Source organism: Lonchura striata, chromosome 14, assembly GCF_050655825.1.
Source record: "Lonchura striata isolate lonStrDom1 chromosome 14, ASM5065582v1, whole genome shotgun sequence".
Lineage (NCBI taxonomy): Eukaryota > Metazoa > Chordata > Aves > Passeriformes > Estrildidae > Lonchura > Lonchura striata.
Window position 1 is genome coordinate 221498 of NC_140716.1, and position 22541 is coordinate 244038.

General features: G+C 54.7%; 2 protein-coding genes across 43 annotated transcripts in view; both read right to left on the reverse strand.

Annotated features, from left to right (window-relative positions):
- The window catches only part of LOC144248149 (uncharacterized), a 204435-nt gene extending 191573 nt beyond the window's left edge, over positions 1–12862 (reverse strand). For 11 of the 26 annotated variants that reach the window (XR_014958444.1, XR_014958438.1, XR_014958436.1 and 8 more), the window contains exons 1-5: positions 11790–12385; positions 8781–9446; positions 6108–7824; positions 5880–5929; positions 4540–4663 (exon numbers count right to left, since the gene is read on the reverse strand). The gene's annotated coding sequence lies outside the window, so the exon portion shown is untranslated. Of the gene's footprint in view, positions 1–4539; positions 4664–5337; positions 5465–5879; positions 5930–6107; positions 7825–8780; positions 9447–11789; positions 12518–12537 lie in introns of those variants that run through there. The other 15 variants (XR_014958452.1, XR_014958450.1, XR_014958453.1 and 12 more) reach the window with 15 other exon arrangements.
- Positions 12863–14168: 1306 nt separating this feature from the next.
- On the reverse strand, positions 14169–19455 carry LOC144247165 (UBX domain-containing protein 1-like). 17 transcript variants are annotated; one of them, XM_085591874.1, is made up of 8 exons: positions 19057–19284; positions 18851–18904; positions 18304–18482; positions 16991–17072; positions 16748–16894; positions 16416–16586; positions 15156–15458; positions 14169–14722 (listed from the first exon to the last, which is right to left on the reverse strand). In XM_085591874.1, exons 1-3 carry the CDS (start codon positions 19215–19217, stop codon positions 18458–18460), a joined length of 240 nt encoding a protein of 79 aa, XP_085448000.1. In that variant the 5' UTR covers positions 19218–19284; the 3' UTR covers positions 14169–14722; positions 15156–15458; positions 16416–16586; positions 16748–16894; positions 16991–17072; positions 18304–18457. The 17 variants fall into 17 exon arrangements, with proteins under 17 accessions (XP_085448000.1, XP_085447990.1, XP_085447988.1 ...); XM_085591864.1 differs by lacking the exons at positions 16748–16894; positions 19057–19284 and adding an exon at positions 19298–19455 and having other exon boundaries at positions 16956–17072; positions 18357–18482; XM_085591862.1 differs by lacking the exons at positions 16748–16894; positions 19057–19284 and adding an exon at positions 19298–19455 and having other exon boundaries at positions 16956–17072.
- Between the last annotated feature and the right edge of the window lie 3086 nt (positions 19456–22541).

The following is a 22541-nucleotide window of genomic DNA, read 5'->3' on the forward strand; positions in this document are numbered from 1 at the left end:
AATCCTTATATCGAAGGATGGACCCCACACCGAAGTTGTCCCCACCTCAAACTTGTGCTGCCCTGATAGACCCAAGGGAGCCCTACAAACTGACATCAGGAACCTGGACTGCTGAGTTTTCTTTCCCAGGGAAAATGGAAAAAGGATGTGCCCAGGGGGCCCCTGGCCCTGGGCAGGGAACACACTGCAAAAAATCCTTATATCGAAGGATGGACCCACACCGAACTTGTTCCCACCAAAAACTTCTGCTGCCCTGATAGACCCAAGGGAGCTCTACAAACTGACATCAGGAACCTGGACTGCTGAGTTTTCTTTCCCAGGGAAAATGGCCAAAGGTTGTGCCCGGGGCCCCGGGCCCTGACTGCAAAAAATCCTTATATCGAAGGATGCACCCCACACCGAAGTCGTCCCCACCTCAAACTTGTGCTGCCCTGATAGACCCAAGGGAGCCCTACAAACTGACATCAGGAACCTGGACTGCTGAGTTTTCTTTCCCAGGGAAAATGGAAAAAGGATGTGCCCAGGGGCCCCTGGCCCTGACTGCAAAAAATCCTTATATCGAAGGATGGACCCCACACCGAAGTTGTCCCCACCTCAAACTTGTGCTGCCCTGATAGACCCAAGGGAGCTCTACAAACTGACATCAGGAACCTGGACTGCTGAGTTTTCTTTCCCAGGGAAAATGGCCAAAGGTTGTGCCCGGGGCCCCGGGCCCTGACTGCAAAAAATCCTTATATCGAAGGATGCACCCCACACCGAAGTCGTCCCCACCTCAAACTTGTGCTGCCCTGATACACCCAAGGGAGCCCTACAAACTGACGTCAGGAACCTGGACTGCTGAGTTTTCTTTCCCAGGGAAAATGGAAAAAGGATGTGCCCAGGGGCCCCTGGCCCTGACTGCAAAGAATCCTTATATCGAAGGATGGACCCCACACCGAAGTTGTCCCCACCTCAAACTTGTGCTGCCCTGATAGACCCAAGGGAGCTCTACAAACTGACATCAGGAACCTGGACTGCTGAGTTTTCTTTCCCAGGGAAAAAGGATGTGCTCAGGGGCCCCTGGCCCTGGGCTGGGACCTGACTGCAAAGAATCCTTATATCGAAGGATGGACCCCACACCAAAGTTGTCCCCACCTCAAACTTGTGCTGCCGTGATAGACCCAAGGGAGCCCTACAAACTGACATCAGGAACTTGGACTGCTGAGTTTTCTTTCCCAGGGAAAATGGCCAAAGGATGTGCCCAGGGGCCCCTGGCCCTGACTGCAAAAAATCCTTATATCGAAGGATGGACCCCACACCGAAGTTGTCCCCACCTCAAACTTGTGCTGCCCTGATAGACCCAAGGGAGCCCTACAAACTGACATCAGGAACCTGGACTGCTGAGTTTTCTTTCCCAGGGAAAATGGAAAAAGGATGTGCCCGGGGGCCCTTGGCCCTGACTGCAAAAAATCCTTATATCGAAGGATGGACCCCACACTGAAGTTGTCCCCACCTCAAACTTGTGCTGCCCTGATAGACCCAAGGGAGCCCTACAAACTGACATCAGGAACCTGGACTGCTGAGTTTTCTTTCCCAGGGAAAACGGAAAAAGGGTGTGCCCAGGGGCCCCTGGCCCTGGTCAGCGACCTCACTGGAAAAAATCCTTATATCGAAGGATGGATTCCACACCGAAGTTGTCCCCACCTCAAACTTGTGCTGCCCTGATAGACCCAAGGGAGCCCTACAAACTGACATCAGGAACCTGGACTGCTGAGTTTTCTTTCCCAGGGAAAATGGCCAAAGGATGTGCCCAGGGGCCCCTGGCCCTGACTGCAAAAAATCCTTATATCGAAGGATGGACCCCACACCGAAGTTGTCCCCACCTCAAACTTGTGCTGCCCTGATAGACCCAAGGGAGCTCTACAAACTGACATCAGGAACCTGGACTGCTGAGTTTTCTTTCCCAGGGAAAATGGAAAAAGGATGTTGCCGGCAGCCCTTGGCCCTGACTGCAAAAAATCCTTATATCGAAGGATGGACCCCACACCAAAGTTGTCCCCACCTCAAACTTGTGCTGCCCTGATACACCCAAGGGAGCCCTACAAACTGACATCAGGAACCTGGACTGCTGAGTTTTCTTTCCCAGGGAAAATGGAAAAAGGATGTGCCCAGGGGCCCCTGGCCCTGGGCCCCTGGCCCTGACTGCAAAAAATCCTTATATCGAAGGATGGACCCCACACCGAAGTTGTCCCCACCTCAAACTTGTGCTGCCCTGATACACCCAAGGGAGCCCTACAAACTGACATCAGGAACCTGGACTGCTGAGTTTTCTTTCCCAGGGAAAATGGAAAAAGGATGTGCCCAGGGGCCCCTGGCCCTGACTGCAAAAAATCCTTATATCGAAGGATGGACCCCACACCGAAGTTGTCCCCACCTCAAACTTGTGCTGCCCTGATACACCCAAGGGAGCCCTACAAACTGACATCAGCAACCTGGACTGCTGAGTTTTCTTTCCCAGGGAAAATGGCCAAAGGATGTGCCCAGGGGCCCCTGGCCCTGACTGCAAAAAATCTTTATATCGAAGGATGGACCCCACACCGAAGTTGTCCCCACCTCAAACTTGTGCTGCCCTGATACACCCAAGGGAGCCCTACAAACTGACATCAGGAACCTGGACTGCTGAGTTTTCTTTCCCAGGGAAAAAGGAAAAAGGATGTGCTCAGGGGCCCCTGGCCCTGGGCTGGGACCTGACTGCAAAGAATCCTCATATCGAAGGATGGACCCCACACCGAAGTTGTCCCCACCTCAAACTTGTGCTGCCCTGATACACCCAAGGGAACCCTACAAACTGACATCAGCAACCTGGACTGCTGAGTTTTCTTTCCCAGGGAAAAAGGGAAAAGGATGTGCTCAGGGGCCCCTGGCCCTGGGCTGGGACCTGACTGCAAGGAATCCTCATATCGAAGGATGGACCCCACACCGAAGTTGTCCCCACCTCAAACTTGTGCTGCCCTGATAGACCCAAGGGAGCCCTACAAACTGACATCAGGAACCTGGACTGCTGAGTTTTCTTTCCCAGGGAAAATGGAAAAAGGATGTGCCCAGGGGCCCCTGGCCCTGACTGCAAAAAATCCTTATATCGAAGGATGGACCCCACACCGAAGTTGTCCCCACCTCAAACTTGTGCTGCCCTGATAGACCCAAGGGAGCCCTACAAACTGACATCAGGAACCTGGACTGCTGAGTTTTCTTTCCCAGGGAAAATGGCCAAAGGATGTGCCCAGGGGCCCCTGGCCCTGGGCAGGGCCCTCACTGCAAAAAATCCTTATATCGAAGGATGGACCCCACACCGAAGTTGTCCCCACCTCAAACTTGTGCTGCCCTGATACACCCAAGGGAGCCCTACAAACTGACATCAGGAACCTGGACTGATGAATTTTCTTTCGCAGGGGAAATGGCCAAAGGATGTGCCCGGGGGCCCCTGGCCCTGACTGCAAAAAATCCTTATATCGAAGGATGGAGCCCACACCAAAGTTGTCCCCACCTCAAACTTGTGCTGCCCTGATACACCCAAGGGAGCCCTACAAACTGACATCAGGAACCTGGACTGCTGAGTTTTCTTTCCCAGGGAAAATGGCCAAAGGATTTGCCCAGGGGCCCCTGGCCCTGACTGCAAGAAATCTTTATATCGAAGGATGGACACCACACCGAAGTTGTCCCCACCTCAAAATTGTGCTGCCCTGATAGACCCAAGGGAGCCCTACAAACTGACATCAGGAACCTGGACTGCTGAGTTTTCTTTCCCAGGGAAAATGGAAAAAGGATGTGCCCAGGGGCCCCTGGCCCTGACTGCAAAGAATCCTTATATCGAAGGATGGAGCCCAGACCAAAGTTGTCCCCACCTCAAACTTGTGCTGCCCTGATAGACCCAAGGGAGCCCTACAAACTGACATCAGGAATCTGGGCTTCTGAATTTGCTTTCACTATGTAGATATCCCTCATTCATTGGCAGGGCATTGCGATCCCCTTGGTTTTCAGGTCCCACGTTTCCTTTTGCGTCCTCAATGTCAAAACCTCACTGGATTTCCCTCATCTTGCATCTCCCACCCCCAAGTACTCAGGGATTTTTTTTCATGCCAAATACCTGTGGTAATCTGACAGTAGAAAGCTTCGGCTTGATTTTTTCTGTGCTGGATTTCTCCTTGGGAAATCTGCCACCATATAACCCTAACCACAACCACCTTGCTTTGCTCAGAATTCACAATCTTCAGACCAGCATCATGGCACCTTACCCACTGGCCCTCCACTGGCACCTTCCCAAAGCATTCCAGTAATGCTCCACATTTTCAGTGGGCATCCTGTCTCACCCTCATCCTGACCCTAAAAATACACCAAGGAATTCTAAAATAGCCATTAGGAAGGTATAACAATTCTCTAAAAGATGCCAGAGAAAGCCTTCAAAAATCCCCTAATAGCCCTGCAAAAAAAAACACTCAAGGAAGCCTGCTCTGCCTCCAAACCCCTTCCTGTTGCTCTCTAGCCCACAGATGTCATCCCTACCTTTTCGCAGTGGGTCCTGCTGTCCTCTGAGGGTTCTGGCGTTGTCCTGGTGCGAGGGTCGCTGCCCTGTCCCACTGGGAGGCTTCCGGTGTGGTCTCGCTGTCAGGCTTGCTGTGCTGTGCTGCTGTTGTTAGGGGGGAAAAGGGAAAAGGCTGCTTAGGGTGAGGTTAGGGCTGGGTGAGGGGTGCCACACCTGTACCCTAACTTGCCTCCTAAGCTGTACCCTGTAGCCCTGATCCCCACTGGACTGTCCAGCGCTCAGACCCTCTCCCTTCACCCCTGACCCCTCCCTCAGCCCCCCAGCCCTCAGGCTCTGGCTGTCACCCTCGAACCCCCCTTTGCCCCTCAAGCCCCCTCTCAGCTGCCCCTCAGCTCCTGTGTGCCACCCTTAATCCCTCTCCTCTGCCCCTCAGCCCCCAGCTTCTCTGTGTCACCCTCCAGCTGCCCCTGCCCCCCTCAGCATCTCTCTGTGTCACTCACTGTCCCCTCCCCTGTTCCTCCCTCAGCTCCCAGCCTCTGTCACCCTCAAGCTGTCCCTCAGCCTCTATGCCATGAAAAGACCCTAAAAAACCCACAAAAATGCTCTAAAAAACCCCTCATCTTCAAAATGTCTTAAAACCCCGACAAAAACATGAAAATAGCCTCAGAATGCCCTTAAAATACAATAAAAATACTCTACTTTAAAAAGCCCCTAAAACACCCCTAAAAACCCCCAAAGAACCTTTAAAAAAAATCTCTAAATATTCCTAGAAGAGCTCTAAAAATAGCCCCAAAATCCTTAAAACACATTGATGAGACCCTAAAGAAACACCGCAGCGAGGAAGGCTGGAGAACGCGAAGCCGCGCTCCCGGCCCCGGGCGCAGCGCGGCTCCGGCAGGAAAGCGGCTCCTCCGGCAGGCAGAGGCGGCGCCGCGCCGGGAGACCACCGCCCGCTGCCCCCGGCCCGGTGGGGCGGCCACCGGGCCCGGGGGGCCCCGGCGGCGCCCGAGCCCCGCGCCCGGAGCGGACGGAGCGGCGGCACCGGCCGGCACCGGCGCGGCGCCCGCGCCGCCTCCCCCGCCCGCCGGCCCGGCCAAAGCTCCGCTCGGCTCCGCACGGCTCGCACCGGCGCGGCTCCGGCGGGCCCGCGGCAGCCCAGCCGCGCCCAGCTCCCCTTCCGCCCCGGCCAGCCCCGGCACTGCCGGCAGGGCTCCGCGCCGGACCCTTCGCTGCCGGGCCGGGGGCAGAAGAAGCGCCCCGAATGCAGCGGCACAGCGCGATCCCCGCCCTGCCAGCACTGCCACGGCTGCAGCTCCCTTCCTCTGCAGCCCCGACACTGACGCCACGCTCCGGCGCTCACCTCACCCCAACAAGGGAAAAGAAATGTAGGCTTCCCTTCAACTGCGTCCCCTAGAAGAACAGAAAAGAAGCGGCTTGCCTCAAATGATGGCAAAAGGGGGCTTTTTACCTCAGTCCAAACCCCTTAAGAGGGGGGACAACAGGACTGCCCCCTCCAATTCAACCTCAGGATGACGAAATTTCAAAGGGAAAGGGGAAAAGTCCCCGTTATAAAAGCGCACCGGCTCACCTGCTTGGCTGCTGCTTCTCGGCACAAAGGTTTGTCCCTCAGCTCCTCCTTTGAGCAATGTTCCACGTATCCAAGTGTGTATCCAGGGGATTCCCCGGACCCTGTCCAAAGTGCCCACCGTCCTTCCAGGAGACAGCCCCGGGAGCCCCCCACAAACTCCTCTTCTCCAGCAGCTCCGTGCAAAACCTGGCTGAGGCAAACCCCCACCGTTAAATAACCTCCCCCTGGCAGGACACGCCCCTCGTCATCATCCTGACAGCTCACACCTGTGGCTGCTCTGAGCCCTCATTATCTTAACAACTCACACCTGTGGCTGCTCTGAGCCCTCATCATCTTAACAACTCACACCTGTGCCTGCTCTGAGCCCTCATCATCTTAACAACTCACACCTGCCACTGTTGCCACTCTCCAACAGCGTCTCTCCGTCTCCAGCACACAGCCCACTTCTCACAGACACTGATCCAACACAAATCTGCTACAGGTGTCGGCTTTTCTTAATGCACCTGGTTACACGATTAAAACACATACATGCATTGATGGTCATTGAGAGAAAGCTTTCCCCTGGAGAAAACAGTCCTTTTGCTGGCACACTTTGATACACCATGGCAAAAAGCAGAATCTGCACCAACTCCTAAGACCCCTGCCGAGGAACCCAGCCCTGCCTGGGACACCCAAAGCAGCAGACCTCGAAAAAGGAGGGGAAAAGTCAAGGTTGGAGTGGAAAAAGAGGACAGAAGTACAGCAGCCTTTAAAAATGCCTGCACGGAGCAATAGTGGGAACCAGTCACATTTCTTCCTTCCTTGCTTTCTGTGATGACATAAATAGGAAGTAAGAACACGTTAAACAAAAGGCAGAGCTAGGATTTTACAGGTCTTTATTTTGGCAGGCTGCATGACAAACACCTCTTCCAGGACTGCGACGCCTTTTGGGGAATGGCAGAGAACGGAGGCAAAAGGTGCCGGAAGCCCTTTCTGTTCCCTTCAGCCCCTGCAGCCCCTCCGGAGCTTTCAGGGCACTCTCTTGGTTCGTTCCTAGAGAAAAAGGCTAGGGCATGATTTTCAAAACTACTGCCCGTCCCCAGTCAGAGTTTCCTACATTCCTGGGCACAAATGAGTGGATGGAGAGAGTGGATGGATGCTGTCCAGCAGTGTCCCCAGGGGCATCTGGAGTGTTCACACTGCTGAGCTGAGAAAAACTCACCAAACCCAGCCCAGGGGCCTGTGATCCTCCACCCACCCGGGGGAACTCCGGGCGCTGTAAACAGAGGCCACAGCGCACACCAGGCTCTGCTGTGCCCAGTGAGGAGTCTCTGTATGAGCCCTGAGCCCTGGCATCGCGTCCCAAACACCACAGAGACCTCTTGTGTCAACAGAGAAAAGCCCTGGAGCAAACGTGTGTCCCCAGCACGATCAACAAGAGATGCAGAATTACCTCCTCAATAAAAACACTGTTTCTGATGGAAATGTTACCTCTGTCAACTGCGAGGATTTTATAGGAATACTGGCTCAAGAATTCAGTGACTTCAGGGATTCCATACCACAGGTTCCTGGGACTGCTTGGGCATCCAGAGCCTATAGTATTGGTTAAACTGGTAGAGCTGAGGATACTTAGCAGCTTTGTCACAGAGCTGGAACGCCACGCAGGGAGCAACGGGTTCTCTCAGAGAGTGCAGGAGGCCAGTGAAAACAGCACCAAGGGCCTCCACGACGTCTGCTCCTAGAAAAGCCAAATAAATTAAACTATTGACATGAGCACAGACACTGGGGCAACCTTCCTCACTTTGGGCCTTGCCAGCAGCCCACAGAGCCTCACACAGAAAAGAACTGAACGAGATCAAAAAGTGTTCCTAGTGACCTAGACAGGTGCTCCTGGCCGCTGAGGAACCTGAAAAACCCTCCAGACATCATCAGCTCTTGCTGAAGCAAATAATCCACCTTCACTGTGTTGTGCCAAAAACATGCCCGGCCCTTAACAGGGAGAGACCCTGCCAGGCACCGCCTCAGAGAAGAACTGAGCTGTACTGGGGGGACACACCCAGCCAACGTGTACGAGTTAAACAGAATTTTCTCTCAGAACTGGGACTTTCAGCACCCCCCAGGTGCTACTCGACTGCCACAGACACACAGAGGGCTTCGTGAGGTGCTCTGCGGTTGGCCAGTCCTGCTCCAAGCCCTGCTGATGCCCCGGTGGTTTTAAGGATGTCCTCAAGGAGGTGGTAGAACCTCACAGTGTTTGCCCCTGGAGCTTAATTTCTGAAGTTTTCCTTGGGAAACGCACCCACTTCCTACTTAACAATGCAGACCCCTCTCCCTGCTCTCGGGAAGAGCTGCCCACAGGCACGGGAACCACCTTCCTCTCCTGATCGCCACGCTCTGCCCTTAAAACGCTGTGTTACTGAGGCCAGCTACTTCCACACCAAGACTGTCCATGCAGGGACAGTGTCCCTTCTCTTCAGGGTCAGGGAAAAAGGGCAGAAGCACCTACAGAGCTTCAATGCCCCTCCTGAGCACAAAGCACCGTGAATCTGAACCTCCTGCGGCCTGCAGGGAAGATAATAAAATGTCTCAAGGTAAAAAATGATAAATGGTAAAAAATTATTACAAGAGGGTAGAAATGATGCCGCTTTCACTCCACTGCTAGAAATGACACATAAAACATAAAAAAACCTGTACCTGTTCCGTTTTCAGACTGAAACAACAGCATATTCCTGGCTGCTAATGCAGCAGGGACAACAGCACTGAAGGGAAATGTTTGGATAATCACGTCTTCATTCAAAGAGAACACAATTCCTTCATCTAAGCCATCACTGCCCTCCATCAGAACAGCCAGCATATCCACGACATCTAATAAGCGAAGGAAAAAATGTAAGCAGAGGATCCAGACTAACTGGGAAAACAACAGAGGTAGAATGCAACATTCCAGGAACACAAGGTAGCTTTTCAGTCACAAAAAAATGAAAAAAAAAAAAAACCACCCAAAAAAACTAAAAAAAAAAAAAAAACAAAAAACCCCCAAAGGCACATTTGCCAGGCAATACAATGTTAAGGGCAGCACAAAAATCCCAGCTGTACTTCACTCTGCCTTTCAAAGCTGCTGTCCAGCACAGGTTGCCCACAGAAGCTGTGGCTGCCCCCGGATCCCTGGAAGTGTCCAAGGCCAGGCTGGACAGGGCTTGGAGCACCCTGGCATGGTGGAAGGTGTCCCTGCCCATGGCAGGGGTGGAACGGGACGAGCTTTAAATAAAGGTGCCTTCCCATCCAAACCCTTCTGGGATTCCACGATTCTGTGAGCAGCCCCAGGCAGAAGGGCTAAATTTCCATTGTGGTTCGAAAATGCTGCTGCAAGAACACGAAGAGAGATTTCAAATACTGTTCAAGTGGCACAACCACATCAAAAATTACCTGACCCTGACCCTGACCCTAACCCTAACCCTGACCCTAACCCTAACCTGACCCTAACCCTAACCCTAACCCAAACCCTAACCCTAACCCTAACCCTAACCCTAACCCTAACCCTAACCCTAACCCTAACCCCTAACCGCTAACCCTAACCCCTAACCCTAACCCTAACCTTAACCCTAACCCTAACCCCTAACCCTAACCCTAACCCCTAACCCTAACCCTAACCCTAACGGCCAACTAACCCTAACCCTAACCCTAACCCTAACCCTAAAGTGGGGGGGGGGGGGGGTCCTGGGGGATTGTGGAAGGCCTTTGGGGCATCCCAGGACGAATTTTGGGGTGTCAGATATTTTTGGGGAGTCGTGAAGAGCAATCTGGGGTCTCAGGGAGTTTTTGCGGGTCCCAGGAGGAATTTCGGGGACCCTGATGGGAATTTTGGGGGTCCCAGGGGGGGTTTTAAGGTCCTGGAGAGGTTTTTGGGGGGCTCTCAGGAAGTTTTTGGGGTCCCAGGAGGAATTTCAGGGGTCCTAAAGGGAAATTTGCAGGTCCTGGTGGGTGTTTTGGGGTCCCAAAGGGAATTTTGGGCATACCAGGGGGGATTTTGGAGTCCTGGGGAGAACTTTGGGGGTCTCAGAGAGTTTTTGGGGTCCCAGGAGGAATTTTAGGGGTACTAAAGGGATATTTGGAGGTCCTGGGTGATGTTTTGGGGTCCTGAAGGTAATTTTGGGCGTCCCAGGGGGGGTTTTGGAGTCCTGGGGAGAATTTTGGGGGTCTCAGGGGGTTTTTGGGAGGAATTTTGGGGGTCCCGAGTAGAATTTTGGGGGCCCTGGTGGGGGTTTTGGGTTCCGGAAGAGAATTCTGCGGGTCTCAGGGGGCTTTTGGGGGTCCCAGGAGGAATTTTGGGGACCATGATGAGAATTTTGCGGGTCTCAGGGTGGTTTTTGGGGTCCCAAAGGGAATTTTGGGCGTCCCAGGGGGAGTTTTGGAGCATTGGGGAGAATTCTGGGGATCTCGGGTGGTTTTTGGGAGGAATTTTGGGGGTCCCGAATAGAATTTTGAAGGTCCTGGGGGGGTTTTGGGGTCCTGAAACAATTCTGGGGGTCTCAGGAGGCCTTTTGGGGGTCCCAGGAGGAATTTTGGGGACCCTGATGGGAATTTTGCGGGTCTCAGGGTGGTTTTTGGGGTCCCAAAGGGAATTTTAGGAGTCCCAGGGGGAGTTTTGGAGCACTGGGGAGAATTTTGGGGGTCTCAGGGGGTTTTTGGGAGGAATTTTGGGGGTCCTGAGTAAAATTTTGGGGGTCCTGGGTGGGGTTTTGGGTTCCTAAAAAGAATTCTGGGGGTTTCAGGGGGCTTTTGGGCGTCCCAGGAGGAATTTCAGGGGTCCTAAAGGGAAATTTGCAGGTCCTGGGGGGTGTTTTGGGGTCACAATGGGAATTTTGGGCATCCCAGGGGGAGTTTTGGAGTCCTGGGGAGAATTTTGGGGGTCTCAGGGTGTTTTTGGTAGGAATTTTGGGGGGCCCGAGTAGAATTTTGGGGGTCCTGGGCGGTTTTTGGGTTCCTGAAGAGAATTCTGGGGGTCTCAGGGGGCTTTTGGGGGTCCCAGGAGGAATTTTGGGGACCCTGATGGGAATTTTGCAGGTCTCAGGGTGTTTTTTGGGGTCCCAAAGGGAATTTTGGGAGTCCCAGGGGGGGTTTTGGAGTCCTGGGGAGAATTTTGGGGGTCTCAGGGTGTTTTTGGTAGAAATTTTGGGGGTCCCGAGTAGAATTTTGGGGGTCCTGGGGGGTTTTTGGGTTCCTGAAGAGAATTCTGGGGGTCTCAGAAGGCTTTTGGGCGTCCCAGGAGGAATTTTGGGGACCCTGATGGGAATTTTGCGGGTCCCAGGGTGTTTTTGGGAGAAATTTTGCGGGTCCCAAATAGATTTTTGAAGGTCCTGGGGGGTTTTGGGGTCCTGAAGGGATATTCTGGAGGTCTCAGGGGGTTTTTGGGGGTTACAGGAGGAATTTTGGGGACCCTGATGGGAATTTTGGGGGTCTCAGGGGGGTTTTTGGAGTCCCAAAGGGAATTTTGGGCATCCTGGGGTGGGTTTTGCATTCCTGGGGAGAATTTTGGGGATCTCAGGGGGGGGGTTTTGGGAAGAATTTTGGGGGTCCCGAGTAAAATTTTGGGGTCCTGGGGGGGGGTTAGGGTCCTGAAGGGAATTTTGGGGGTCTCAGGAGGTTTTTGGGGATCACGATGAGATAAGTGGAAGATCATTTGTTCACTGTGATATGCTCGATTACCTTGGTTTGCATAAGAATGTACTGGTGTGTCTTTGAAATGCTTATTTGCTTACAAGGTGATAAGGAGGTTGAGATTAGAGTCCTGGGTGCATGTATCTGGTCTGCTTGCTGTATCTCAAAAGAAGAGACTTAGAAGCTATCACAACGACCAGACTCAGACTACATCTGGAGAGTCACGCCTGCAAGGAGAAGGGGGGGGATAAAAGGAAGGTTGGGACAGAACATTTTGTGTTCTGTCCCAACCCAGCGCTGTGCTTTGCCTGCCTTACTCGCTTGCTATTTTCAATAAAATTGCTTTATTGGATTAAGACACTTCAAATTGCCGTGTCACAATTTATAACAACGAGAGGGTTTTGGGGTTCCGAATGGAATTTTGGGGGTCCCAGGGGGATTTTTGGGGCTCCTGAAGGGAATTTTTGGATTCCCGAGGCTGTTTTTGGGGGATCCCGTTGGGTTTCTTTGGTGGTCCCGGGGCTGTTTTTCGGGGATCCCGCTGGGTTTCTTTGGGGGTCCCGGGGGTGTTTTTGGGGTCCCCCTCTCACCAGTCCATGGCCGCTTCCACTCCCCGGTTCCCGGTCAGCGCCAGCGCCTTCGCCCTGCGGGACCGGGGGGCTCCCGGTTATTTTTGCGGGGTTCCCGGGAGGGTCCTGAGGCGTCCCGGGAGTCCCGGAGTCTCCGGGGCCTTTCCGTGTCTACCCCCGCCCCCCCACCCCCCCAATAATCCCATTCCCGGTCCCGGTGCCGTTACCGGGTCCCCTCCGGCTGCTCCCGCCCGCCCTCCCCCGCTGTCCCCGGCACTCCTTCGGTGTCCCAGCGGTGCCGCCGCCCTCGCGCGCGCCGGGTCCCGAATCCCATCTCCAGCAGCGCCTCCAGGGCGAGCCCGGGCCCGGTCCCACCGCCCTCCGCCATCACGGCGGCGCCGGGCTCGCGACACGTGGAGGACGACGGCCGGCGCGAGACAGAAATGCAGAAGGCGTTCCGGTACGGACGGCGGCCTCGGAGGGATAAAAAGCCTCAACTGCGTTCTCGGACGGACGGCGTCTAGAGAGGGACAGAAATCCTAAAATGCGTTGTGGTACGCACGGTGGCTGTACAGGGACAAAAATACTCAAATGCGTTGTGGTACGGACGGCGTCCGGAGAGGGACAGGAAGCTTAAAAGCATTTTCGTACGGACGGCGGCCGGACAGGGACAGAAAGTATCAAATTCGTTATGGTACGGACGGCGTCTGGAGAGGGACAGAAAGACTCAAAGCGTTCTCGTACGGCCGGCGGCCGGCGTGGGACAGGAAGCCGCTCGCGCCGCCGCCATCCCCGGCGCCGCGGAGCCGCCTCCAGCCCTCCCCTCACTCACAGACACCGCCCCGCTCGCCGCTCGCTCCCTCCCCTCGCCCCTCCCGCCCCGTCTCGGCGGGTTTTGCAGGGCGCTGGCTGGGGGGCTGCAGTACCCCTTTCTGTCCACAAGGCGGCAGCACTGCCGCACGCCACCGCCGGGGGCCGCCGCTCGCCTCGGGGCCGCGGGCGGGGCAGGCGGCAAAAAGAACGGGCGCCGTCCCCTGCGGAACGTCCTCGGTTGCAAATGCCCCGAAACATCTCGCGCGGAAAAGAACGCCAACAAAAAAAACCCCTGCCTCTAACCCAACAAGAAACAAAAGAAAAAAACCTTTTCTTTTAAACTGCATTTCAATGTATTTCATTTTTGTATTATTTATATTCACATTCGGATTTATAATTCGGATTTAAAGGCCGGCAGGGGAGGGAAGAGGGACGGGGCACAGAGGAGGGAGAGAGGGGGAATGGAACGGAGTAGCGGGGCAGGGACAGGATAGGAAGGAGCCGGGTTTGTGGGGGACACGGAAACGGGGGAAAGAGAGGTAACTGAACACGGGCAGGAGGATGGAGCGGTAGAGATAGGGACAGGAGGGGATCCTCCCGGCGCCCCGGCTCCGCCCCGGCTCAGCCCCGCCCTGCCCGGGCTGCTGCGCTCGGCAGAGCTCGGCTAGGTTCGGCTGGACTCGGCTCCTCGGCCAGCTTCGGCTACTTTCGGCCACGCTCGGCTATTTCCGGCCGCATTCGCCTCTTCGGCAAAGCTCGGCTCGCCTCGGCTGAACTCGGCAAAGCTCGGCTCCGCTCGCCTCCTCGGGCCCTTTCGGCCGCTTTCGGCCACGCTCGGCTATTCCCGCCCGCACCCGCCTCCATTCGCCCATTCCCACAGCTCGGCTCCCTCCGCCCGGCCTCGGCTCCCTCCGGCTCACACATTTCCTCAGGGCACCTCAGCACAGGGCACACAAACTGCAGCCTCTACAAGGCTTGCGGCTCTTTCAACACACACACACTTGCTCCTTTAGGACAAGAATAGTTACATCTAAAAGCAATTCCCTCATTTTGCATCTCCTTTTTATTTAACCTCCCCAAAATCCCATACATATCACAAGGAATGTGCAGTTCTGGTTCCCCCACCCTCCGTACCCTATTTGTACAAAGGACCTGGGCGCAGCACACACTCGAAATTCAACTGAATAAAGCCCGGCTTCAATAATCAGAACAACTGACGTTTGTTTACAAATTAGGTGCAGTTTTGTACGGTGCTGCGTGCCCTCAGAGCCGAGTCGAGGAAAAAGAGCTACAGCACTAGAACCTAAGTTTTAGCAGCCAAGTCATTTGTAATTTGTGCCATAAAGTAAACAAAGCATAACTACAGTATTATCTGCTGAAGTTCTCCACTGTGGATTTCGGGTACAGCAGCACGTGCTTTACTCCCAGCAAAAGCTGCTCAGGTGGGGGGAGCCAGGAAGCCAAGTCTCTCCACTTTGCTGAAAGGAGCCTGGGAGAGAAGAAGCAGTACCTTCCTGGAAGATGGTGTTCAGACAAAGTGGCAAATACAGAATCCGGTGCCACAGGAGGCTCTTGGCTTAACTCCTTGTGGTTTTCAACCTGTTTAAAGCGAAACAAAAAGCAGAAGAGAAAAACAGTGATGAGTATGAAACAAAAATCTCTTCAGCTGCCTTTGTTTTGAGATGAGCTCTGAACTGAGGCTCTGGGAGCACAGGCGTGCAGTCCTGCTAGAACAGAGCTGCCCAGCAGTCTCCCCAGGGGCATCTGGAGTGTTCACACTGCTGAGCTGAGAAAAACTCACCAAACCCAGCCCAGGGGCCTGTGATCCTCCACCCACCCGGGGGAACTCCGGGCGCTGTAAACAGAGGCCACAGCGCACACCAGGCTCTGCTGTGCCCAGTGAGGAGTCTCTGTATGAGCCCTGAGCCCTGGCATTGCCTCCCAAACACCACAGAGACCTCTTGTGTCAACAGAGAAAAGCCCTGGAGCAAACGTGTGTCCCCAGCAGGATCAACAAGAGATGCAGAATTACCTCCTCAATAAAAACGCTGTTTCTGATGGAAATGTAACCTCTGTCGACTGCGAGGATTTCATAGGAATACTGGCTCAAGAATTCAGTGACTTCAGGGATTCCATACCACAGGTTCCTGGGACTGCTTGGGCATCCAGAGCCTATAGTATCGGTTAAACTGGTAGAGCTGAGGATAATTAGCAGCTTTCAGGGACTCGGGATCTTTGTCACAGAGATGGAACGTCAAGCAGGGAGCAAGGGGTTCTCTCGGAGGGTGCAGGAGGCCAGTGAAAACAGCACCAAGGGCCTCCACGACGTCTGCTCCTAGAAAAGCCAAATAAATTAAACTATTGACATGAGCATGGACACTGGGGCAACCTTCCTTACTTTGGGCCTTGCCAGCAGCCCACACAGCCTCATGCAGAAAAGAACTGAACGAGATCAAAAAGTGTTCCTAGTGACCTAGACACGTGCTCCTGGCCGCTGAGGTACCTGAAAAACCCTCCAGACATCATCAGCTCTTGCTGAAGCAAATAATCCACCTTCACTGTGTTGTGCCAAAAACACGCCCGGCCCTTAACAGGGAGAGACCCTGCCAGGCACCGCCTCAGAGAAGAACTGAGCTGTACTGGGGGGGGCACACCCAGCCAACGTGTACGAGTTAAACAGAATTTTCTCTCAGAACTGGGACTTTCAGCACCCCCCAGGTGCTACTCGACTGCCACAGACACACAGAGGGCTTCGTCAGGTGCTCTGCGGTTGGCCAGTCCTGCTCCAAGCCCTGCTGATGCCCCTGTGGTTTTAACGCTGTCCTCAAGGAGGTGGTAGAACCTCACAGTGTTTGCCCCTGGAGCTCAATTTCTGAAGTTTTCCTTGGGAAATGCACCCACTTCCTACTTAGCAATGCAGTCCCCTCTCCCTGCTCTCGGGAAGAGCTGCCCACAGGCACGGGAACCACCTTCCTCTCCTGATCGCCACGCTCTGCCCTTAAAACGCTGTGTTACTGAGGCCAGCTACTTCCACACCAAGACTGTCCATGCAGGGACAGTGTCCCTTCTCTTCAGGGTCAGGGAAAAAGGGCAGAAGCACCTACAGAGCTTCAATGCCCCTCTTGAGCACAACGCACCGTGAATCTGAACCTCCTGCGGCCTGCAGGGAAGATAATAAAATGTCTCAAGGTAAAAAATGATAAATGGTAAAAAATTATTACAAGAGGGTAGAAATGATGCCGCTTTCACTCCACTGCTAGAAATGACACATAAAACATAAAAAAACCTGTACCTGTTCCGTTTTCAGACTGAAACAACAGCATATTCCTGGCTGCTAATGCAGCAGGGACAACAGCACTGAAGGGAAATGTTTGGATAATCACGTCTTCATTCAAAGAGAACACAATTCCTTCATCTAAGCCATCACTGCCCTCCATCAGAACAGCCAGCATATCCACGACATCTAATAAGCGAAGGAAAAAATGTAAGCAGAGGATCCAGACTAACTGGGAAAACAACAGAGGTAGAATGCAACATTCCAGGAACACAAGGTTATCTTTTCAGTTCCCAAAAAAAAAGAAAAAAACACAAAAAACAAAACAAACAAAAAACCCCACAAAAAACCTGGCATGGTGGAAGGTGTCCCTGCCCATGGCAGGGGTGGAACTTTAAATAAAGGTGCCTTCCCATCCAAACCCTTCTGGGATTCCACGATTCTGTGAGCAGCCCCAGGCAGAAGGGCTAAATTTCCATTGTGGTTCGGAAATGCTGCTGCAAGAACACAAACAGATTTCAAATACTGTTAAAGTGGCACAACCACATCAAAAATTACGTCTGGGGGTAAAGCGGCAACTCTGCAATTCCAACCTCTGATACCAAGGACACATGGAGTGCTCAATCCGGGGGGAGTTCGGGGTCCAAGTCGGGGTTGTCCTCATGAGCCACCAGCCTGGGGACCCAAAAATCAGGGTGAACCCTGAACTGGGGGGGGGACCCAAAATTGGGGGGGGGTCCTGGGAGGTTCTGGAGGGTCTTTGCAACATCCCAGGAGGAATTCTGGGGTGTCAGAGGGTTTTTGGGGAGTCGTGAAGGGAATTTTGGGGGTCTCAGGGAGTTTTTGGGGGGTCCCAGGAGGAATTTCGGGGACCCTGATGGGAATTTTGGGGGTCCCAGGGGGGGTTTTGGAGTCCTGGGGAGAACTTTGGGGGTCTCAGGGGGTTTTGGGGGGGAATTTTGGGGGTCTCGAGTAGAATTTTGGGGGTTCTGGGGGGGTTTTGGGGTCCTGATGGGAATTTTGGGGGCCTCAGGGAGTTTTTGGGGGGGTCCCAGGAGGAATTTTGGGGACCCTGATTGGAATTTTGGGGGTCCCTGGGGGGTTTTGGAGTCCTGGGGAGAATTTTGGGGGTCTCAGGGGGTTTTTGGTAGAAATTTTGGGGGTCCCGAGGAGAATTTTGGGGGTCCTGGGGGGTTTTTGGGTTCCTGAAGAGAATTCTGGGGGTCTCAGAAGGCTTTTGGGCGTCCCAGGAGGAATTTTGGGGACCCTGATGGGAATTTTGCGGGTCTCAGGGTGGTTTTTGGGTCCCAAAGGGAATTTTGGGAGTCCCAGGGGGAGTTTTGGAGTCCTGGGGAGAATTTTGGGGGTCTCAGGGGTTTTTTGGGAGGAATTTTGGGGGTCCCGAGTAGAATTTTGGGGGTCCTGGGTGGAGTTTTGGGTTCCTAAAAAGAATTCTGGGGGTTTCAGGGGGCTTTTGGGGGTCCCAGGAGGAATTTTGGGGACCCTGATGGGAATTTTGCGGGTCTCAGGGTGGTTTTTGGGGTCCCAAAGGGAATTTTGGGAGTCCCAGGGGGAGTTTTGGAGCACTGGGGAGAATTTTGGGGGTCTCAGGGGGTTTTTGGGAGGAATTTTGGGGACCCTGATGGGAATTTTGGGGGTCTCAGGGGGGTTTTTGGAGTCCCAAAGGGAATTTTGGGCATCCTGGGGTGGGTTTTGCATTCCTGGGGAGAATTTTGGGGATCTCGGGGGGGGGTTTTGGGAAGAATTTTGGGGGTCCCGAGTAAAATTTTGGGGTCCTGGGGGGGGTTTAGGGTCCTGAAGGGAATTTTGGGGGTCTCAGGAGGTTTTTGGGGATCACGATGAGATAAGTGGAAGATCATCTGTTCACTGTGATATGCTCGATTACCTTGGTTTGCATAAGAATGTACTGGTGTGTCTTTGAAATGCTTATTTGCTTACAAGGTGATAAGGAGGTTGAGATTAGAGTCCTGGGTGCATGTATCTGGTCTGCTTGCTGTATCTCAAAAGAAGAGACTTAGAAGCTATCACAACGACCAGACTCAGACTACATCTGGAGAGTCACGCCTGCAAGGAGAAGGGGGGGGATAAAAGGAAGGTTGGGACAGAACAAAACATTTTGTGTTCTGTCCCAACCCAGCGCTGTGCTTTGCCTGCCTTACTCGCTTGCTATTTTCAATAAAATTGCTTTATTGGATTAAGACACTTCAAATTGCCGTGTCACAATTTATAACAACGAGAGGGTTTTGGGGTTCCGAATGGAATTTTGGGGGTCCCAGGGGGATTTTTGGGGCTCCTGAAGGGAATTTTTGGATTCCCGAGGCTGTTTTTGGGGGATCCCGTTGGGTTTCTTTGGTGGTCCCGGGGCTGTTTTTCGGGGATCCCGCTGGGTTTCTTTGGGGGTCCGGGGGGTGTTTTTGGGGTCCCCCTCTCACCAGTCCATGGCCGCTTCCACTCCCCGGTTCCCGGTCAGCGCCAGCGCCTTCGCCCTGCGGGACCGGGGGGCTCCCGGTTATTTTTGCAGGGGTCGCGGGAGGGGCCTGAGGCGTCCCGGGAGTCCCGGAGTCTCCGGGGCCTTTCCGTGTCTACCCCCGCCCCCCCACCCCCCCAATAATCCCATTCCCGGTCCCGGTGCCGTTACCGGGTCCCCTCCGGCTGCTCCCGCCCGCCCTCCCCCGCTGTCCCCGGCACTCCTTCGGTGTCCCAGCGGTGCCGCCGCCCTCGCGCGCGCCGGGTCCCGAATCCCATCTCCAGCAGCGCCTCCAGGGCGAGCCCGGGCCCGGTCACACCGCTCGCCGCCATCACGGCGGCGCCGGGCTCGCGACACGTGGGGGACAGCGGCCGGCGCGAGACAGAAAGGCAGAAACCGTTCCGGTACGGACAGCGGCCGGAGAGGGCCCGAAAAGAACGAATGCGTTCCAATACGGACGGCGGCCTCCGAGAGATAAAAAGCATCAACTGCGTTCTCGAACGGACGGCGTCCAGAGAGAGGCAAAAAGTCTAAACTGCGTTCTCGTACGGACGGCGGCCGTAAAGGGACAAAAACCTAGAAATGCGTTCTCGTACGGACGGCGCTCGTACAGGGACAAAAAGTCTAAACTGCGTTCTCGTACGGACGGCGCTCGTACAGGGACAAAAAGTCTAAACTGCGTTCTCGTACGGACGGCGGCCGTACAGGCACAGAAAGCTTGAAATGCGTTCTCGTACGGACGGCGGCCGTACAGGCACAGAAAGCTTGAAATGCGTTCTCGTACGGACGGCGGCCGTACAGGGACAGAAAGCTTGAAATGCGTTCTCGTACGGACGGCGGCCGTACAGGCACAGAAAGCTTGAAATGCGTTCTCGTACGGACGGCGGCCGTACAGGCACAGAAAGCTTGAAATGCGTTCTCGTACGGACGGCGGCCGTACAGGCACAGAAAGCTTGAAATGCGTTCTCGTACGGACGGCGGCCGTACAGGGACAGAAAGCTTGAAATGCGTTCTCGTACGGACGGCGGCCGTACAGGCACAGAAAGCTTGAAATGCGTTCTCGTACGGACGGCGGCCGTACAGGGACAAAAAGTCTAAACTGCGTTCTCGTACGGACGGCGGCCGTACAGGCACAGAAAGCTTGAAATGCGTTCTCGTACGGACGGCGGCCGTACAGGGACAGAAAGCTTGAAATGCGTTCTCGTACGGACGGCGGCCGTACAGGGACAGAAAGTCTAAACTGCGTTCTCGTACGGACGGCGGCCGTACAGGCACAGAAAGCTTGAAATGCGTTCTCGTACGGACGGCGCTCGTACAGGGACAAAAAGTCTAAACTGCGTTCTCGTACGGACGGCGGCCGTACAGGCACAGAAAGCTTGAAATGCGTTCTCGTACGGACGGCGGCCGTACAGGGACAAAAACCTAGAAATGCGTTCTCGTACGGACGGCGCTCGTACAGGGACAAAAAGTCTAAACTGCGTTCTCGTACGGACGGCGGCCGTACAGGCACAGAAAGCTTGAAATGCGTTCTCGTACGGACGGCGGCCGTACAGGGACAGAAAGCTTGAAATGCGTTCTCGTACGGACGGCGCTCGTACAGGGACAAAAAGCCTAAACTGCGTTCTCGTACGGACGGCGGCCGTACAGGCACAGAAAGCTTGAAATGCGTTCTCGTACGGACGGCGGCCGTACAGGGACAGAAAGCTTGAAATGCGTTCTCGTACGGACGGCGCTCGTACAGGGACAAAAAGTCTAAACTGCGTTCTCGTACGGACGGCGGTCGTACAGGCACAGAAAGCTTGAAATGCGTTCTCGTACGGACGGCGGCCGTACAGGGACAGAAAGCTTGAAATGCGTTCTCGTACGGACGGCGGCCGTACAGGGACAGAAAGTCTAAACTGCGTTCTCGTACGGACGGCGGCCGTACAGGGACAGAAAGCTTGAAATGCGTTCTCGTACGGACGGCGGCCGTACAGGGACAAAAACCTAGAAATGCGTTCTCGTACGGACGGCGCTCGTACAGGGACAAAAAGCCTAAACTGCGTTCTCGTACGGACGGCGCTCGTACAGGGACAAAAAGTCTAAACTGCGTTCTCGTACGGACGGCGGCCGTACAGGCACAGAAAGCTTGAAATGCGTTCTCGTACGGACGGCGGCCGTACAGGGACAGAAAGCTTGAAATGCGTTCTCGTACGGACGGCGGCCGTACAGGGACAGAAAGCTTGAAATGCGTTCTCGTACGGACGGCGGCCGTACAGGCACAGAAAGCTTGAAATGCGTTCTCGTACGGACGGCGGCCGTACAGGGACAAAAACCTAGAAATGCGTTCTCGTACGGACGGTGCTCGTACATGGACAAAAAGTCTAAACTGCGTTCTCGTACGGACGGCGGCCGTACAGGCACAAAAACCTAGAAATGCGTTCTCGTACGGACGGCGGCCGTACAGGCACAGAAAGCTTGAAATGCGTTCTCGTACGGACGGCGGCCGTACAGGGACAGAAAGCTTGAAATGCGTTCTCGTACGGACGGCGGCCGTACAGGGACAGAAAGTCTAAACTGCGTTCTTGTACGAACGGTGGCCGTGCAGGGACAAAAAGTCTCAAATGCGTTGTCGTACGGCCAGCGGCCGGCGTGGGACAGGAAGCCGCTCGCGCCGCCGCTATCCTCGGCGCCGCGGAGCCGCCTCCAGCCCTCCCCTCACTCACAGACACCGCCCCGCTCGCCGCTCGCTCCCGCCTCTCACCCCTCCCGCCCCGTCTCGGTGGTTTTTGGGCCGCTCTGGCTCCTCCCGCCCCGTCTCGGTGGTTTTGCCGGGCGCTGGCTGGGGGCTGCAGTACCGCTCTCTGTCCACAAGGCGGCAGCACTGCCGCCCGCCACCGCCGGGAGCCGCCGCTCGCCTCGGGGCCGCGGGCGGGGCCGGCGGCAAAAAAGAACGGGCGCCGTCCCCTGCGGAATGTCCTCGGTAGCAAATGCCCCGAAACATCTCGCGCGGAAAAGAACGCAAACAAAAAAAACCCTGCCTCTAACCCAACAAGAACCAAAAGAAAAAACCTTTTCTTTTAAACTGCATTTCAATGTATTTTATTTTTGTATTTTTCATATTTATATTCACATTCGGATTTATAATTCGGATTTAAAGGCCGGCAGGGGAGGGAAGAGGGACGGGGCACAGAGGAGGGAGAGAGGGGTAATGGACGGAGCAGCGGGGCAGGGACAGGATAGGAAGGAGCCGGGTTTGGGGGGGACACGGAAACGGGGGAAAGAGAGGTAACTGAATACGGGCAGGAGCATGGAGCGGGAGAGAGAGGGACAGGAGGGGATCCCTCCCGGCGCCCCGCCCTGCCAGGGCTGCTGCGCTCGGCAGAGCTCGGCTCGGTTCGGCTGGACTCGGCAAAGCTCGGCTCCGCTCGCCTCCTCGGCCCCTTTCGGCCGCTTTCGGCCACGCTCGGCTATTCCCGCCCGCACCCGCCTCCATTCGCCCATTCCCACAGCTCGGCTCCCTCCGCCCGGCCTCGGCTCCCTCCGGCTCACACATTTCCTCAGGGCACCTCAGCACAGGGCACACAAACTGCAGCCTCTACAAGGCTTGCGGCTCTTTCAACACACACACACTTGCTCCTTTAGGACAAGAATAGTTACATCTAAAAGCAATTCCC

Bases quoted from the DNA above. Each gene is read 5' to 3' on its own strand.
- LOC144247165 (XM_085591864.1), bottom strand. From the start codon at position 17,061: ATGAGGACAACCCCGACTTGGACCCCGAACTCCCCCCGGATTGAGCAC. The intron at 16,587-16,955 runs GTAATTTTTGAT...TTCGCTTATTAG, and splicing joins TTGCCGCTTTACCCCCAGAC to ATGTCGTGGATATGCTGGCT. The intron at 15,459-16,415 runs GTACAGGTTTTT...TGGCTTTTCTAG, and splicing joins TCAGTCTGAAAACGGAACAG to GAGCAGACGTCGTGGAGGCC.